At 38.0% G+C, this 19,760-nt stretch overlaps 1 protein-coding gene across 1 annotated transcript in view; it reads left to right on the top strand.

The window, feature by feature from the left end:
- The window catches only part of DSCAM (DS cell adhesion molecule), a 320,316-nt gene that overhangs the window by 207,271 nt on the left and 93,285 nt on the right, over window positions 1–19,760 (top strand). The window contains 3 exon segments of the mRNA XM_032219921.1: window positions 6,302–6,498; window positions 9,222–9,318; window positions 13,811–13,939. Of these exon segments, the coding sequence (XP_032075812.1) occupies window positions 6,302–6,498; window positions 9,222–9,318; window positions 13,811–13,939 (423 nt within the window).

The following is a 19,760-nucleotide window of genomic DNA, read 5'->3' as shown; positions in this document are numbered from 1 at the left end:
GTCATTCTTATTCAAGCTTAGAAGCACGAAAAACACAAGTTTAGGCAGACAGTATTATATATAGTATCTCTCACACCAAGGAACCAATAGAAATGATATTTTAGTATATCCTAGATCTTTATTTAATTGTTCCTTGGAAAGAATTAATGGTAACCTTTATGCAACTTTTTGTATTTTATTGCAAAAATATGTTTTTGTTAAAGATTCATCAGCAATAGCTTCAAGGCGTTATACATTTCCTTTCCACTAAACCTTGAGTGGGGCCTTCGGAGCTCTTCTACAGCACTGTAGTTTTTAGGATAAAGATTGATACAATGTACCTGTAAATGTAAAATCTATAAAGTCTATGTCATTACCTTGGTCCAGGAGTCAAGGACACCTATCCAAGGTCGCGCTCATTTTCAGCAGCACGGCCTCAATCCATTTAAATTTTCCTGTTTTTTCTGCTGAATGGAATTTTCCTAGTAGCCATGCTTAGTAGATTGTTTCCTTTATATCTATCATTCATGAAGCTAAATGAGTGATAGGGATGCCCATTATTCAGACTAAGTAATTGGATTTATTTGGCAAAAGACAAGAACAGTGCCACCTTTTAATTAACGTTGGGTAGATAATGTGCACTACGCATATATGAAAATGCTAAAATGCTAAACCCTTGATGTCTTATGCAGAAATAACTGAGGGTAGGAATGAAAAGTGTTTTTGAAAAGGTGAAAAGATCCACATGTGGAACGAAATAATGGCTGGAAGGGAAAGATAGGTGGAATCAATGGGGAAGAAAATGGTTGCATTGTAGCTCTTCTTGCTTTGCTGCACACATAATCCACATCAAATTTTATTTATTCGTTCGTTCATTCATTCATTCATTCATTCATTCACAACATAACCAGCAATCAGTTCCACGATTGATGCCCTTCTATCATCATTTCTGCATGTTAACAATTCTCATGTTCAGCAAACATTTTACAAAGAAACACTAATTCATTTTCTTGCCCCAAATTTTCAGTTTTTGCTTGTAGCTTGTAATTATTCATTTTATGAAACACAAATATTTTAATCTTTGATATTTTAATATTCAGATCCATGTCCCTCATTGTATCCATGTTCCTCATTGGTCCTTATTGCATCTTTTTATCCTGCTGCAATTTGCTTATATCTTAAGCCAAAAACACAGCAATATTTACTTAGAATAAATTGCATGCATTCATTTTACTAATCAATATGCCTCTGACATCACTAAAACAATTCCATATATGTTCATTTATGAATACATTCAGCAATAAAATGGATATGACATATCCTTGTCTTTATGCTCAATGTGGATCAATTCAATTATCTATTCTCACAAACCCATTTCCAACATTTACCATTCTTTATTGCAATCAGCATTCAAGTTTAAATTTTACCTTAGTGTAAAGCATTCATAATTGAAGTATATTCATTTCATTTCATGCTTTCTGTAAATCTGGTCAGTGTATCAGATTACACTTCCCAAATTTCTATTGTTTTCCCTTCACTTACATACATTTTCAAGTAGACAGGCATTTTCTTGCCAGGCAAGAAAAAAAATTGTCCTCTCGTAGTTTTTACATTTATTCAAAGTAAATAGTGCCATACTTTCCATAAACAAACATCCATTCATTTGCTTGAGTTTAATGTAACCAGTATTTTGATAACTAAAGAAATGAATGCAATTGTCAAGCTGCTGAGATGCAACTGTCAAGCTGCTGTCTAGCATATAGTAAATTGAAGTTTTGCAACTGGGATAAGTCAATAACAAAATCAAAGGAGAAAAAATAGTCCCTATGGCTCATGAGGAATGACCTGGGGATAAGGATGAGGCAGTCCCAGGCCCCTTGGGCTTCGAAAGAGTAGGCAGGAAGGAAGAGAGGGAGCAGACTGACTGAGGAAGGGAAGAGAAGATGGAAAGGGCAGGCAATGGAGCAGAGGAGGGGGTGGAGCTCCAGAGATGAGCAAATGCTTCCCCCACCTGATCCCCAAGTACGGAGAATGGAGAGGAGGCAAAGTCAATGCAAGGCAACCCAACTACTCGGGAGGAAGGTGCCCCTCCCCTCCTGAGGATCACCTGGAAAGTAGCATTTTAGGGGACGCTGTGCAGAGGGGCTTTTGTCAGAAACAAGTGTTGCATTTCACAGCAACATGCTCCATGGCTCTGAGAAGATGCCACAGAATCCTTGCTGGTATAGAATGAGGTTTGATCTTTTGCCTTGACATTCAACTTTACCAAATTTGAGGTCACTTCTTGCCCCTGGAGTGGTGTTACTCCTGTAGACTTTAACTGCCGGAATGCTGCATGAAGTGTGTGCAGGCGCGTGTGTTTGAGCCTTACTCCTGGACTGTAAAGGTAACTTGTGGGCAGAGACTTTGGAGAATGGCCAGGATTTGCTGGATTGTGGGGGATGGTGGTTGAATAAATGTCATCAAGCTTCTGCCTAGAACGTGTTCCTTGCATGCCAAGCCTGGGTCATAACTGTTGGCATCAGGGCTGGTTACTGCTGGCATTACTGCCGGTTTAGCACGCAAAAATGTTTGCTCCGCGCACATGCACATTTGCACCTTAAAAGGTTTGTGCATGTGCAAAACATTTAAAAAGGGCAAAAATACATTTCTGCAATGAAAAATGTTCTGTGCATGCACTGAAAATCAAGATGGTGGCGCCATAGGAGAACTGGTTCGGGTGTGTGGCAGGCCTGGGCCACTGCCGGTTCCAGTGACCCAGTTTGCCAATTTACTACCAGTTTAGCTGAACCGGTCTGAACCAGTAGGAACCCACCTCTGGTTGGCATGTCTGCACATGCATGTACAAAATCTATGAATTAGGGCATTAGCACTCAACTATTAGCAAAGTGGAAAACAAAGGGTGAGATCCTATTGGAGGAATTTTTGGAATCTTTATTGAAGGCAGGAAAACTACATAATTCAAGATTTTACATCAAAAAATTATTGTGAGAAATGCAGAGAAGTACAGAGAATATGTGGAATAACTAACATGCAATATTTTAATTGTTGAACATGTTATGGTAGAAGAAAGCAAGCTACAGTATTGCTTTTTGGGTATCTTGGACTTCAGAATTCATCAGTGGAAGCAATAATAACAATATACATAATTGTTAAGTGTAATACTTTGTGCTGGATGGAAAGTTTCATGTCCAAAGGAGGTTTTCCCTCATCTTTCTTCCCACTGTATTTCTCTGCATTATTAAAAACAAAGTAGAGGAAAAATATAATCTGGTTTTTGGAATTCTTTCCATCACCCCCCTATCAAAAGTAGTCATGTGTTTTCTGTGTAATGAAATAATCAGAATGTGTCCATATATACAGTACCTGTATGTCTTGAAAAATTAATAAGTCCTCAATTCAACATTGCTACATTCCATATATTTTGGGTAGTATCGCACATATTTCACAAGTGTAATGGCTGAGGAAATGGTTAGGGTTAGGGTTAGGGTCATTATTCAGAGCCATGTTGACTAGGAAAATGTGCTGTACTGAATAGTGATCAGGTGTGACAAGGTCATCCTATGGATTCAGCAATAGCTGCGTTCTATAGGTTGCAATATAATATTTACAGAGAAGCACTGGCAATGAAAGCTTTGCCCATACTTCTAATTTATACAGTTCAAAACATTGTGTGACCTTTATAAATGGTGATTGGATACTATGTTGGAGGTTAGCAAGCCTGCATTCAAGACCTAAGTGCTGCTATGGGGCATGGCGAGCTCCCATCCTTTGCGCCAGTTCCTGCTGGGGTCATGAAAGGAACCCTGAACTGGGGAACTGCCGTGTAGTAGTGATGTCTCCAGCTACTCCTTTCAACCCGGAAGCTCCTTGATGCTTTCAACATGACTGCAATGTGTTGCAATAAATTCCGTAAAATTTAAATCCCAAGATTTTTGTACTGTTTTCTATGAAAAATTGGAAGTGACCATTAACATCACTGTAATACTTGGTATTTTCAAAGAAGAAATATTTTGAAGTGACTCTTTAAAATAAAATATATTTTATTGAATTATTGGTACTGAATTTAAATACTCCTTCCATCAGTTTGATTGGACACAGAGAACTTTGTCTTTTTGTACTTTAAATGAATTCCATATCTCTTATCTGATTTCTGAAATCAAAGAATGAGCTTAAATGAATATTTTCTTCCAACTAATGGCAGAAAAATGAGATTTAAGAAATGTTTACTATTGACCTTGAAAATGAAGAACTATTACAACTGGATGAATTACAAGTAGATTAATTAATTTAATTTTCCATGCTTTTGCCTTAAAAGAGCATTCTCATATACTTTCCTTGATTGACTTTTGCTTGGCATGTAGAAATGGCTATTCATGTTTATTTGAGAAAGCAGTAAAATTACTATAATGCTTTTTCATTATAGCATATGAGTGTGACCACATTATCCAGTGTTCTATTTTTAAACATGAAGTTCATTAATGAAAAGCTATGAACTCCACAGCTTTCAAAGTTATGTTGCAACTCAGGGAAGTGAAAGTGTCAACATTTAGAGTACAGGAGGTATCAAATTGTATAGGTCTACAGATCTTTTAAACAAGATCTTCAGTTGCTTCATCTATTGCAATCAGAAAGCGAAATAATTTCTGTGTTATCTGGGTGTTATAAAACTGCCTCTGAAGAGGAATGTGTCCTTTTTAAAACATTTGTATACTATAAAGGAACTTGTATGCCTTGGGGATTGCCTTATTTTAAATGCGGGGATGTCAAAATTAATTCAGCTTTGCAATTTGTGTTGCAATCTATATTTTGTTGTTCAAAATATAGACTATCATATTCCAAAGAAATATGAAAAATAATGTCAATTATTTAAAATAACCTTCTGGAATTTCACTTAGAACAAAATCTGAAAAGTAAATGATAGCTGTGTATGCAGGATGATGCTCTGAAAAGTGGGAGGAAGCAGAAACAAGTTCAACTCGCAACATTAAAATGGCATTTGAGAATCAGCAGAGCCTGTCCAGCTTTAGTTTTGCTTTCTCCAGAGCTTCAATGTATTCCAAACAGAAAAATATTTATAAGGGAAGAGGTTGTTAAGCTCCTCCTCATTATTCCATTACATTCATGCATTTGAGCACCCATAGCTTATTTGTAGTGAGGCACAGAAGTATGAGATCTATAAATAAGGGCCCCTGAACACTTGTCAGTGATGTAGTCAAATGCAGATCCATTTGTTGATGCCTAACTGTACCATGGAGATCTTCAGTGCTGCATTATCCTGAGAGTTGTATGTAGCTACATTATGTATGCCAAGACTTATGCTTTCAACTTTGATGGAAGATGAAGGGAAGATCGTGTCCATAAAGGCACTACAAGTGATACCCAAATTGATATCACTTAATTGTGTCCAGCTTCGAGCAATATGAAATAATTTATAACACTAATAACGGTAGTAATAAATTTATTCTCTGTTATCTCTTCATTGTAAATAAATTCAGTTTTTTAAAAATTTTAATAGAACAAAGCCATTTACTTTATGGCATGGTAAATAAAGTTATTTCAAATTGTTGTTAACAATGCTTTACAAGCATTTAATTTTTCACTGAAAATCTTTTCAACTTTGTTTGTTTTTGCTATGATATCCAGAAAAGAGCCATAGCTTTCACTCTTGCCAGCTTGAAAATCAGTTTGCTATACTTCAGAAATCATTTCAATGGGAAGCACTGTGTTCCAACATGTTGACATAGACAGGCTTCAGTAGCGCTAATATGCATAAAGCTTATGTCATCAAATATTAGCATTTTAAAACAGCAATTAGAGAAATTCATTTAAAAGACGTGTGATCCACTCTACCGCTGTGGGTGTGTTGAATTCCTTAAATGTGCCTAAAAGAGCCCTGCGTTTGTGATCTTCAAATGAGTTGGGACTCTAGTTTTCAACAGTATTTAATAACCTGCCTTTTCTTCAGGAGCTCAAGTTATGATACAGTACATAGCATTAGCCCTACAATTGCCTTGAGATAAGTTGTGAAGGATTCAAGTTATCCAGTGAGATGTGCCTGATCATTTACTGGAACCTGTATCTCTCCACTTCTAATCCAACACTTTAACCAGTATCTCACTTTGTCTCCCATATTCCATAAATACAATCCTAACACATCCAGAGGGCACAAGGGCAGTGAAGGCTAAGATGAAAGGATAACATATTGATATATTTAGATACAAATAAGGTGAACTATTGAGACATCATATCCAGCAATTCGTTCCTTTTTTCTGTTGCACATTTGTATCCAACTAGTAATGTGTATTATTTTTATTTTTAGTTCCTGCTATGATAACCTCCTATCCAAATACCACCTTGGCAACACAGGGTCAAAAGAAAGAGATGAGTTGCACAGCTCATGGGGAGAAACCCATCATAGTCCGCTGGGAGAAAGAAGATAGGATAATTAATCCTGAAATGTCCCGCTATTTCGTTTCTACAAAAGAAGTGGGTGATGAAGTCATCTCTACTTTACAGGTGATAAAACCAAGTTGGTATTTGCATTTACAATACGGGCAGCAATTTTGTCCAAACATAAAGGCACCTGTTTTGATTTGATTTTTTGCTGTACTGTCCCGCCACAGAGTTTCACCATCACTTGCATAAACAGGTTATGTTCATTGAGCTCTTGACAATACTCCCACACTACCCTTCAGTTTGGATTAGTTCCTAATTTTTCAGCAGGCTTTCTAGATCTGATGTAGTACAACTATCTCCAGTCAAGATGGAATCCAAGACTTTATTTGCCTACAAAATTCAGAATCATGTCATCTGTTCTTTTAGGCATGTCTTACATATGTTCTTCATAAGGACGTATGATTTTTTCCAGATTACCAGAGTAAGTGAAGAAGATTCTCTTCCACGCAGACCTACTCCTATTTTCCATCTCTTACATTGCCAACAAGCAGAAATTCCATCATCCTTTGATGAGAATTCACTGTATATGTGTTAACATTTTGGGCTCAGAATGACAATACTAAAAATTCTGACATTGCTCTGGCTTTACACAAAGTGGACTTTGTATCCAAAACAGTGATGGAACACTCTGCTCTGTTGGAACAGCATCACAACACTTCCAGTTAGTTAACAACCTTGACAGAGTAGATATTTCAAGCTCAAAATGGTTTTAGCTTGAATCGTTTTGTACAACTCTACAGTTCATCAAATCTGAAGAAAAAATAATCTGATAACTTTCCCCCTCCCTACCATTCAGGATAGCACAATTAGACTACACTAGGAAGCAAAAGATACAGAGCCAACTCAAGTGCTACCCAGGCAAGTTGGCAGTTTCTGCCAAAGATTTCTTTATGGTACCCTTTATACATGAGATGGGAACAAAATCTAAGATTGTCACCATCTATTAGTTTTCATTTAGATAGTAATCCACTAGTCTAAAATAATGCCCTGTATATTCATATACATATTCATATATAAATGCAACAGTGGTAGGTTCCTACCAGTTCGGCCGAACTGGTAGTGGTTTTGTGGCCTGGGTCGCTGGAACTGATAGAGAGCCAGGCCTGTCATGAACCAATTCCCCAGTCACTTCCCCTGCCCACCTGTCCAGCCCAGTCACTCCTCACCTCCTGGGTGGCTTGTCTGCCCAAGCTGTCTTGCCTGCCCAAGCTGCCACGTGATGCCCTGTGCCCTGTGCCCCAACTGAGCTGCCTCCTCCTGCCTACAGATAAGTCTTGCTAGCCCCCTCCCCACCATCCCTGTAGCTTGTTGCACACACCCCTCCCCTCCGGGCTCACAACTTTCCCTGCCCATTCCAGGAGTCCCCATGAGTCCCATTATGGATCCCAGGGGGCTTCAGGGAGGCCTCCTAGGCCCAAAACAGGATGTATGGGGGCAGCACCCCTGCACCATTTTGCCACCCAGGGGGCTTGTGTGTAAAAATGTGTTGGTTTTTCCTTATTTACATCTTTCTTCCATACATAAGATCTATTAACTGATTCAATCCTGAAGGATTATAGACAACGTTTAAGATATATAAGAAACTGCAGAATTTGTTTAAGATACATAAGAAAGTATAGTATGGGGAGAAGAACGAAGGAAGAGTAGGGATACTGTTAATGATTGGAGTAAGAACTGTGATACACTGAAATATTAAGATAGGTCAGTGCTCTTTTTGCTATCTGTGTGAAAAAATTGGATTCCTACCTCCCTAGCATCTGCAGGTATCCTCAGGACACTTTGAGACATCTTGCCTTAGCAAATAAACCACAAAAAGGAAAAATCAGTCTTCCACATAAATCTAATCCTTCTATAAGCAAGACTACAATACAATTTCTTCTGAAATTTTGTATATTTCTTAAGAAGGGTAATCTTTTCAAGTGTGCTAAAATACAACAGATGTATGCACACACACACACACACAAATGTAAATGCTTCTTATGCAAGCAAGGAACAGGACCTAATCAAATTTTGTGCATGAATTAAATCTGTGCATGAATTAAATTGTGCATGAATAAGTCTTATTCAGCATCCAGAAAAGATATCTGCAGAATACACACAAACCCCTGACAGTAACTAAGATAGGGGGGGGGGAAACATTCTGCATTTAAAGAAATATTTTAGAGTTTTTCAAGAAGACATAGCTGCTTTTTTATAATTTTATATTTGCTGTAATAGTCACCAACAATCTGTTGACAAATTGTAAATTTAAAATAGAAACTGACTGGAAAAGAATTGCTGGATAAAAATCAGATTAAACTTATCCTTTCATGTTGTATTATTGTAATACAGAACTGGATTTTCTGATGAGAAGAACAGAAAAATTATTTGAACCATATGACCTGATATTCTACTCACCATAGTAGGTTTAGCCTGGCGCTAAGAAAATTACAGGTTCTGCAGGTTGTTTTGAATAGAATCTAGGAATTGTATCTCAGTCATTTTAGACTGTATAAAGGGAGAACAGCTATATGTAAAATATACCTATTGTAATAAAGATTATACTTATTCTATAACCCATATAAAATATGTACATAAGAAAAATAATTCAATTTCAGTAAGTTGTTATAGTTTGCTTAGCTTCTTGGATATGGGCCTTTGCATTGCGCAATACTGATGTAGCTGCAATGTTGTTTACTGACCATATAAACTTTCCGAACGTAGTAAATATTGCAGTGAAGAATAGGCTAAATTTTCAATGTTTCCTGTTGAATGCATTTTCTTCTTTTCAATCTATAATATAGATTTTGCCAACAGTCCGAGAAGATTCTGGTTTCTTCTCCTGCCATGCCATCAATTCATATGGAGAGGATCGTGGAATAATTCAGCTCACTGTGCAAGGTAGGAAGAGGACAACATAACGAAAAAAACACAGCTATTGTAGTACAGTAAGTGTATGTCATGCTCAGAAATCTGTTGGGGGGATTAGTCATAATTAAAAAAAATATTGGAAGCTGTAAGAGGTTCAGACTTATCATTGGAACTATTAAACCTCAACTGTACAGCTACCCATGAACTACGTTGCTTATGGGAGAAACAGTTGGTGTTGTGGCAAGAACGCCTGAAAATATTGGAGCTCCATTGAGCTCCGTGAAAACCAGCCAGTATCTGCTTGCCAGGAGACTCTATGGGGTCAGAGCCACCCTGGAGGGGTGGTAAGGAAGGAGAGGTGCTTCGTCGATCAAGAGGAAACTGCAATTTCCTCATTAGGGCAGTATGGATGATGGCCATTTTTGCAAGTTTACAAGCTTGACAATTGGGACAATAAGATTTGTGCTGGAGCGGTTCGTGGACAGAGCATTGAAACTGAGTGAGACAACTTCAAACTTTTATTCTAGGGATCTAATCAAAGTAAAATAATTTTTAAAAATAATCTCTAAATGTTAAGAAAGAGGCAATTGAATACATAGAGAAAGAGAAAGATTAAAGAACCAGATGTGAAAGAAATATCTTTAAAATATAAAAACCCTGGAAAAGATTTAAGAATACTTTGAAAAGTGATTAGCGGGAGAAACTGGTTTTTTTTAAATTTTATTTCTAAAAAAAACCCCTCCCCCCATTGGTTGACAATAAGCTGTTATTTTTCACATGTGGCTTAATGGATTTGGAGCAGGAGAGTCATCTACTGGAGGAAAAAGATTACTGCAGCGTAGTAAAGTAATAATTGTTTAAGATACACAAAGAAAAGGAGTGAAAGTAAATAACACCTGGAAGGCCACTTGACCTTGATTCTATTTCAGTAGGCAAGTTGGATGTTTGGAAATATCTTGTGAGCTTTGAAGATCTCTAAGACAAATTAAATTGCAAATAACTAAAACCCTATTGAAATTGCTTACTGGAAGGTGGATTGGAAAGACTTGAGGGAACCCGGTGAGCCAATTTGGATTTGGATTACTAATGCTACTTGATAAAACATTCCAAAAGAAGAAACGTGATCGAAGGAAGAAAAGACAAATAAGACTTTAAAATTTGGACAATTGGGAAGGTGTAAACTGGAAAGTTATAAAGACTGTAAATTATCAATTTATAGCCTTTAAGAAATAGAAAGTTAGGGAACTTGGAGGAATAATTCTGGGATTGACTAAATTTTATTAATAATTGACTTCTTTGGAGTTTTTAGATATTGGGATATTGGAATATTAGAGGTATATGGAGTAATTTTTAATATATTAAACTGGTACAAAATGACCCAACAGGAGACAATAAAGTTCTATGAAGAAATATTAGTGATGCTTAAAGGTATTTATGAAAATTCTTAATGATTCTCCTTAAGAGAATAAGGAGATGATGAGATTGTTCAAAGATAAAGATGTGAATGTAGAAGATCCCCAACAAATGGTGGGAAAAGATGAACATAATATTCAGAAAACAGATGATAAATTTGAAGGAGTGGCAGAGGAAACAAATCAAAATAAGTCACAAGAAGACAAAAACATGAAGAGTCAGTAGCAATAAGTACTAAGAATCAAATAGATAATTCCTTAAGAGTTTACAATAGAACAGAGAAAAAAAGGAAGATTTTCCAAAAATAATGAAAGGGTTATGGATGGGTGTCCAAATGAGGCAGCAGAAGGAGACAAGGGGTAAGGCATGGGGAACATTAAGTTTGTCCAAAAATGTTAGAAAGAAATATAGGGTCCCAAGAGAAAAATATTAAAAAGTCACCAAAAATCAATAAATGATGAAATTCTAAAAAGCTAAGAGATGATGGATAGAGATAAAATATCTTGTAATATGGTGATTGTATTAAAAACTAATAGAAAAAAGTAGAAAGTGTAAATTGGGAAAATAGTAGCACACATATGGATATATAATAGAATTTATTATAACCACAAATATGCTAAGGTGGAAGTCTATGATTAGGTATATTTAAATGTATTATTATATACTTTATTCATTAAACATGAAACTTAGCCAACTGAACATTCAAAAATGCATTACAAATACCAGCGACTGGTGCTAATGGTTGATACGGTTTGCTGCCAGCATCCTAGGTATCAACCAAGTACCTTCTTAAAATATAAGATGTTCCGAGTGGCATAGTTTTTTGCAGTTCTGTTGGTGTTATTGCAGGAAGCTGCAATTTGTTGATATATCTTGTAAAATTCTTGGACATAGTGCCAAGTGCCCTGATGACAATGGGTATCACTGTTACATACTTCATCCATAGCCGTGTAGTTTCGATGGCCAGGTCATGATATTTCATGATTTTTTCTAGTTCTTTTTTTCGACTCTGGCATCTCCATAAATGTATTTTTATTGTTGTTGTTGTTATTGTTGTTGTTGTTGTTGTTGTGTAAAATATATATTGAAATTTATAGCTTTCAACATCTATGGGGACTTAGAGATATAATACTGGGACTGATCAAACTTTATTAGTAATTGGTTTTATTGGTGTTTATAGAAAATTAAAATATTGGAATTATGATGGAACATTGAGCAATATCTAAAATATTAAATATTAGTGATTCAGCAGGGATCAACAAATACTTTCTATGAAGAAATGCTATTGATGTTTAAATATATTTATGGAGAAAGTGATAAAGAATCATAAAGAGAGAATTGTATTGTTTAAAGATGAAGATGTTAAGGGAGAATGCCAATAAATGAGGTGTGGGGGAATAAGCACAAATTTGGAAATTTGTAGGAAGCCAGTAGGACTTGCTTCTATCCAATATTCATAGAAGTATGCTGGTGATCTTAATTAGGTAATTTTAGTCTTGCTAGTGATCTTAATTAGGTAATTTAGGTTTGCCGTAACCTAAACAAAAACTGCCTGATTTCAATTATGAAGAAGAAATAGTGCAATTTTTTAAAAGACAGTATGCTTTAAATGAAATACATCAATATATATTCTGAATCCAAATAGTCAGTATGTACCTAACCAGATTTCCTTAACTATACTTCTCACTAAGGAAAGGAACCATAATCAGACAGGAATGGGTAGATTCTAGAATACCTTAAGTATGTCTTATTAAATGCCATATCCAAACAAAAACCAGGCACACAACTACATATCATACTTACTCTTACATAGAAGATCCCATATCCAACTAGGATTCACAGTAAACTGGGATTCTAATTCGCATTTACAATAATATAATTGTTTATCCCTGAAACAAAAGCTTAGGGGCTTTTTTAATTTAAACATTTTAGCTGAAACAACTATGCATTATGGAGGAACTGCTGGTTCTTCTTTATATTCTAGTACAGAATATTCACTGTTATATACTTCATTAGATATCCGTATATTTATAAATTAAATACATATAAAATGCAGACACCTAAACCCAAAATCAGAATATTTGCTTATGCATCATTCAATGTAGATCCATGGTCTCAAGCCCCAGGTTGTGGACGGGTATCGGTCCATGGCCTGTTAGGAGCCAAAGCTGCACAAATGGTGGGTGAGCAAGTGAAGCTTCATCTGCTATCTGCATATGTGAGCCCCACCCAGCCATCCACGGAAGACAATTTTCTTCCAAAACTGGTGTCTAGTGCCAGAAAGTTTGGGGGCCATGGGTGTAGATAATTTTAGTACAGAATTTTATTCTTTTTACTTATTTGCAAGACTGTTTAATTTTGTATAGTGTGGTTAGCTACTACATTTTAGTTCACTTTGTACAAACATATTTAAAGATACTTACTCCCTTCTCTTCCTTACCCCTCCCCTTCCCCCTACCTCCATACATTTCAAACACAAACTGAGAGGGCCATCCTAAGACTATTGACCTTCTAAAGACTGCAACATGGTAGCCCCTCTATGTACCATAGCCAGATGGGTCATAGTTGAGTCTTTCTTCAGTACTCATGTCATAAGAGTGTCTCTGCCATCTGAGAATGGCAGGACAGCTGAAGAGAACACAATAGATACCTGTGTATTTCCTTAGGCTATGTTCTACCATCTTGCTTCCACCTGCCAGAATTTAATCCTTAAATGACTGTTCTCTCTTTCCCAGTTGATAGTGTTGCGCTAACACATGCATAATAAGAAATGTAGAAGTAGAGAGAGTCAGTTTTAATAGTACTGCTATCTTAATTTACTTAAGTTTGCAGTACGGAAAATCAACATCATATGAATTTTGTAGGCAACAGCAGTTCTGGGGAGAGAACTGGTAGAAGTTTTAGTATAACAACTTTATACATATTAGATTTTTAAATAAGATAATGAGAAAAATATATTTCTAAATTTATGGAAAGGGACAAATGAATATAAAATTCAGTGAGTGAAGAAAATGGTAAAATAGTTTAGTGTTGATGTACCGTATATTTTGTGTCATTGTAAGTGGTGATTCTTTCTCTTAATTAAAGCAGAATTTGTCTGTTTGTCCAGAACCTCCAGATCCTCCAGAAATAGAAATTCGAGAAGTGAGAGCACGTAGCATTGCCCTAAGATGGACCATGGGATTTGATGGAAATAGTCCAATCACAGGCTATGATATAGAATGCAAAAACAAGTCTGGTAAGATATTCTATGAAATCCATCCTACAGCTTTGCAACATTTCCTGCTTTTCTATTAGGATGGATGGATATGATTTGATGATGATCTTGCTTTTGCTCCATGAGCTTGAGCAGGGATTTTAATGAAATGTGCCAAATATATAATAATTTTTATTTATGTATTTTTATTTATATGTAGTATTTTTTCTCAACTATGAGGAGTCGATTTTATCTTAGCTGATGATGTCTCTAATATTAAGAATAAGTGTCTGAGTTTATTTATTTTATTCTTCCTTCCCATAAATTTAACCTTTTATGCAGATTGGTTTCAATTACAGCTTGAAGACTGAAGAATTATTGTCTTTATTAATAAAGATGTCTAAGCAGAAAGCATTATTAGAGAAACAGAAAGGCAGCTTATTCTGTCAGACACTTGTTTCCTGGCATTTGTAATAACTAGTGACCTCCCCCAAGTCAGCAAAGCCAAAACAACATTTAATTTGCCCTAACATCATTGATGATAAAAGTAAACTTGGTGGCCCTGCTTTACACTGCTTTCTTTATGCTGCTGGGACACCAGACTCATGCCTATGACTCCTCTTCTTCCACCATGTGCTATCCATTCCAGGTTACCAACATCTGATCATAATAAGCAAGAGGTTAAGAGTTCCTCTTACCTTGTTTTTAAAAATGCATCCAATCAGATTAAATTTGGTTACATTTGAAGGAGATGGTTAAACAGATACATCAAAGTACATTTTCACAAGAAACTAAAATTTCTGACCATGCAGATAGCTGCTGGAAACGTGATTAGAATTCAGTAATCCTAGGCAAAGGTTAACAACTAGCAGGATCCCATTTATACTTTTGAGCTACAAGATTTGTAATTGGATAATTGGATCTCTTTTTTGTGACTTCATTTCCACAGCCTCACTTGGACGCTGCAGATCAGCCTGCAACTAGTAATGGTGGCAAATCAGATATTGAGACAATAATCATATCATTGAATTATTTCTTTTATAAATGTCTTCAGATAGAAAAGATCTTTCTCTAGCAGCTAAAGTGAACATCAATTTACTGAACAAGACTTTTTAATACTCTTACCTCTATTAGCAACAGAAAGGGAGTCAAAGTTGTTTAAGGTGACAATAACTTTATCTAGAGGACAGAGGGGGAAAGGATTAAGCCTTAGGCACTTGCAGGGAGAATATTTTTCCTTTCGTCTCTTGCATAAATTTTATTTTAACTTAGCTTCTTTGGAAGAGGCATTGTTTTTCACTTAGTAGCATGAAATTTAGAACCCAGTTTTGAAGATTTGTTTTTAGTATCTCCAGATAACAGCATTCTCATTTTAAACAATTTCAAGCTTACCAGTAATTTATTACCGGTAATTCTTGTATAGTGAGTTACACATGTTTATCAAGTAACACATATTAGAATTTATATAATGTTTTTTTTTATGGCCCTGGCCATATAAATGCTGGTGTAGTATAAATGAAAAACATCACCTTTGTGGTTCTTTTTTCCTAATAAATTATGGCAAAAGGGTGTTTAGAAGAATTCTGGTACAACTGAGCTGATGAAATTAGTGAGGTAGAATCCTTAATTATGCTTGGAAAGGTGACAGGGCCAAGGGAAAGAGGTCTGTCATATGAGCCATAATCATGATGGCCTTCTCCAGTCTTGCATTTTCCTAATGTACTGCAATACCTCTTGCCAGATAAATTTAGAATCTGAAGTAACAACTGTAGAGAAGGTGCAGAGGTCAAGAAGACTGTCACATTTGTATTTGAGAAATATAAGACATATTTTTATTCCCAAAAGCACCGAGTCAACCTACTAGTTTTGCAGAGGACAGAATGATTGAAAGGTTGGCAGAAATGGAAAACTATCAATTTACCTTTAAATATATTTTCTTCAATTTTCTCCAAACTAATGAAAATGAAAACTTTTGGAGGATTTTTCCTTTCATTCCTCCTTAATTTAAATTTTTCTCTAAAGATGGTCAGAATGATTTTGTTGTAGTTGATGATGATATTGACCATTTAGTTAATTTAGAATGCAGCAATGCAGGTAATTATGAACGTATCTCATTATGCACATATTACATCAAACTCCATGATTTGCACTGGTTTCCAGTAGGCTTGTAGATAAAATTCCATGCTCTGGTTATCATCTTTATAGCCCTACAGAGCATAGGATCAGGTTACTTGACTTTCTTCTTCCAAGAATATCTGCCTGCCTCCCACACTTCCACAGAGAGAGCCTGCTATAGGTTCATTCTTTTAAATCTTGTTATCTTAGGATCTCTAGAAGGTGTATCTTTTCTATGGTAGCCCATGTTTCTGGAACAATCTGCCTCCCAATATATGGCATGCTGTTCATCTTTAGGAAAGCCATTAAGACCTGGTTCTCCCCCGCATCCCCCAAGCCTAAGGGATCAGTTTTGCCTGTTTTACTCTATTGATGGTTGCCATTTTATATTTGTATTTTCTTAAAATCCTCCAGTGATATTTTTATAGGAACCTGAATTTATGTTTCATGGAGAACAAACTTAACATAACTTTTAAAGTAACTAGACAGTCCATGAACCCTTGGGCTATCTTTTCAAACACATTTCTTTATGATGCCTTCAACAATAGCAGAACTTACAATCATTGCCTTCACTGGAAACGTTGAGATACATTTAGAGATATATCTGGCTTGAAAATAGCCCATGGTAAACTATATAGCATAGTCAAACATCAGCACAGGATATGTTATATAACATTTTGTATTATGTCATAAACTGTTTTATGTTAATATAATCTTATAAGATCAAATTTGTCAAATTTCAGTTCAATGGGAGTCATGGGTCCTGAATCCAGACATATTCTGTAAGTTAGCTGAGGTACCTTGACCCAAAAATTGTTATCTTGCAATATATTCCTTTTTTTTTTAAATTCCTTTATTTGTATGCCACTCTTTTCCCTGGGGGGGACTCAGGGCAGCTCACAATTCAGAAGGGTGGGGGGGCAAGACAAACAGTATTCCAAACATGGAGACAATACAACATATTAAAAGAAAGCACAACAGTCACACAATTCAGGTGGGGTTAAAATCTTAACCCCAGGCCAGCCGGGACAGCCAGATCTATAAAGCGGTGCGGAAGGATTGGAGGGTGGCGAGGGTCCGAATCTCCACGGGGAGTTCGTTCCAGAGGGTCAGAGCAGCTACCGAGAAGGCTCTCCTCCGGGTAGTTGCCAGTCTGCACTGGCTGGAAGATGGAATTCGGAGGAGGCCTAATCGATGCGATCGGATCGGTCTAGTGGAGGTAATTGGCAGTAGGCGGTCTCTCAAGTACCCAGGCCCACTACCATGGAGAGATTTATAGGTGATAAGTAGCACCTTGAAGCGCACCCGGAGATCGACAGGCAGCCAGTGCAGCTCACGGAGGATAGGTGTTACATGGGTGAAGCGAGGTGCACCCACAATTGCTCGCGTGGCCGCATTCTGGACTAGCTGAAGCCGCCGAATGCTCTTCAAGGGCAGCCCCATGTAGAGCACATTGCAGTATTCCAGCCTAGAGGTCACAAGGGCACGAGTGACTGTTGTGAGGGCCTCCCGGCTCAGGTAGGGACGCAACTGGTGTACCAGGCGAACCTGGGCAAATGCCCCCCTGGTCACAGCCGACAAATGATGTTCGAAGGTCAGCTGTGGGTCCAGGAGGACTCCCAAGTTGCGAACCCTGTCTGAGGGGCGTATAATTTGACCCCCCAGCCTGAGTGATGGAATGTTTGGCCAATTCACGGGAGGGAAACATAGCAGCCACTCGGTCTTTTCTGGATTGAGCACAAGCTTGTTGACCCCCATCCAGTCTTTAACAGCCTCCAGACCCTGGCTCATCACATCCATCGCTTCGTTGAGTTGGCACGGGGCAGACAGATACAGCTGGGTATCGTCCGCATATTGGTGGTATTTTATCCCGTGCCGGCGAATGATCTCACCCAGCGGTTTCATGTAGATGTTGAAAAGAAGGGGGGACAGGACCGAACCCTGCAGCACCCCATACGTTAGGGGCCTAGGGGTCGATCTCTGCTCCCCCACTAACACCGACTGCGACCTGTCCGAGAGGTAAGAGGAGAACCACCGTAAAACAGCGCCTCCCACCCCCACCTCTCGCAGTCGTCGCAGAAGGATACCATGGTCGATGGTATCGAAAGCCGCTGAGAGGTCAAGGAGCACTAGGATGGAGGCGTGGCCTCCATCCCTGGCTCTCCAGAGATCATCGGTCAACGCGACCAAAGCAGTTTCTGTGCTGCAGCCAGGTCTGAAGCCTGACTGGAAAGGATCGAGATAACTGGCTTCCTCCAAGGACCGCTGGAGCTGAAAGGCCACCACCTTCTCAACAACCTTCCCCACAAAGGGGAGGTTGGAGACTGGACGATAGTTATTTAAAACAGCTGGATCCAAGGATGGTTTCTTCAGGAGGGGTCTCACCACCGCCGCCTTTAAAGCGGGGGGAAAGACCCCCTCCCGTAGAGAGGCGGTAACAACCGCCTGGATCCAGCCTCGTGTCACCTCTCTGCTGTTGACAACCAGCCAGGAGGGGCACGGGTCCAGCACACATGTGGAGGCTCCTACAGCTCTCATGGCCTTGTCCACATCCTCAGGGGTAACAGCCTGAAACTCAACCCAGCGATATATCACTTTACCCAGTCAAAAATAAGACTTTTAATAATGCATATAAAGGCTGTAGATGCTGAAGGATTTTAGCACAGTGTGTGTGAGATCTCTAACCATTCATTGTAGTCTGCTGTTAATTTTATATAGACAACTAGATTCTGAATATATCTATTGAAGAGCTGCCCATTCACTCTGTTCTAGATGCTATAGACTAAATCTATTATTTTTATTTTTATTTATTTATTTCGTCAAGCATGTATTAAACAACATATATATGTATAAACATGATTTTGGATACATGAAATGGATATGAATAAAAAGAAACATTAGGACAGGGACGATAGGTGTGTTGATGCCCTTCTGCACTCTCCTTACAAACCTCTTAGGAATGGGGTGAGGTCTTTATCTTTTTTTTCTTATCACTGCAGTAGTAGTTAAGGGCAAATCCTATAGAAATCCCTATAGCCGTGATGGTGAACCTATGGCACGCATGCCAGAGGTGGCACTCAGAGCCCCTCTCAGTGGGCACTCGCCAGCTGCTCTTCTCCTTTCCAGCTGGTCTTCGCAGGCCCTGAAATGCTGGAAAACAGTTTGAAAGCAGCCAAAAACAGCCAAAAATTGCCTGAAAACAGCTTGAAAACTGTCTGAAAAATAATCAAACATTGGGCTGTTTTTTGGGCTGTTTTCTGGGTTGTTTTCTGGCCATTTGTCGGCTTTGGGGGGGGGCATTTTTGGGGAGTTTTCAGGCCAAAAAATGGCCAGAAAAACACCCAAAAAACAGGCATGCGTGCACCGGCCAGCTGGTCTTTGGGTTTCCAGTGCCCCAGCGTGCACACATGCACATGCGGTCCAGTTTGGGCACTCAGTGCCAAAAAGGTTCACCATCATTGTCCTATAGCATCTTTATGTGTAGAGGCTCATGAAAACAATAGAGGACTTGACAGAAGATACTGATTAGGACAAGCTGCTGAACAAGTTATGTGTGAATATTACTATTCACATTCTCTTGCTTTCATTTCTGTACAGCTGCTGATTCCTCAAGCAACTGTTCACAACCCTTTGGTGCTCAGCCTTCACACCTGCAAGATTCTGTTCATTTCCTGCTTACACTGAAGCAGAGAAAGAGATTTGTACAAACTTGAGAAAATAACAATATAGTCGGGGTTTAATTCTAGGG

Source organism: Thamnophis elegans, chromosome 6, assembly GCF_009769535.1.
Source record: "Thamnophis elegans isolate rThaEle1 chromosome 6, rThaEle1.pri, whole genome shotgun sequence".
NCBI lineage: Eukaryota > Metazoa > Chordata > Lepidosauria > Squamata > Colubridae > Thamnophis > Thamnophis elegans.
This window is presented reverse-complemented; position numbering and strand designations above follow the sequence as displayed.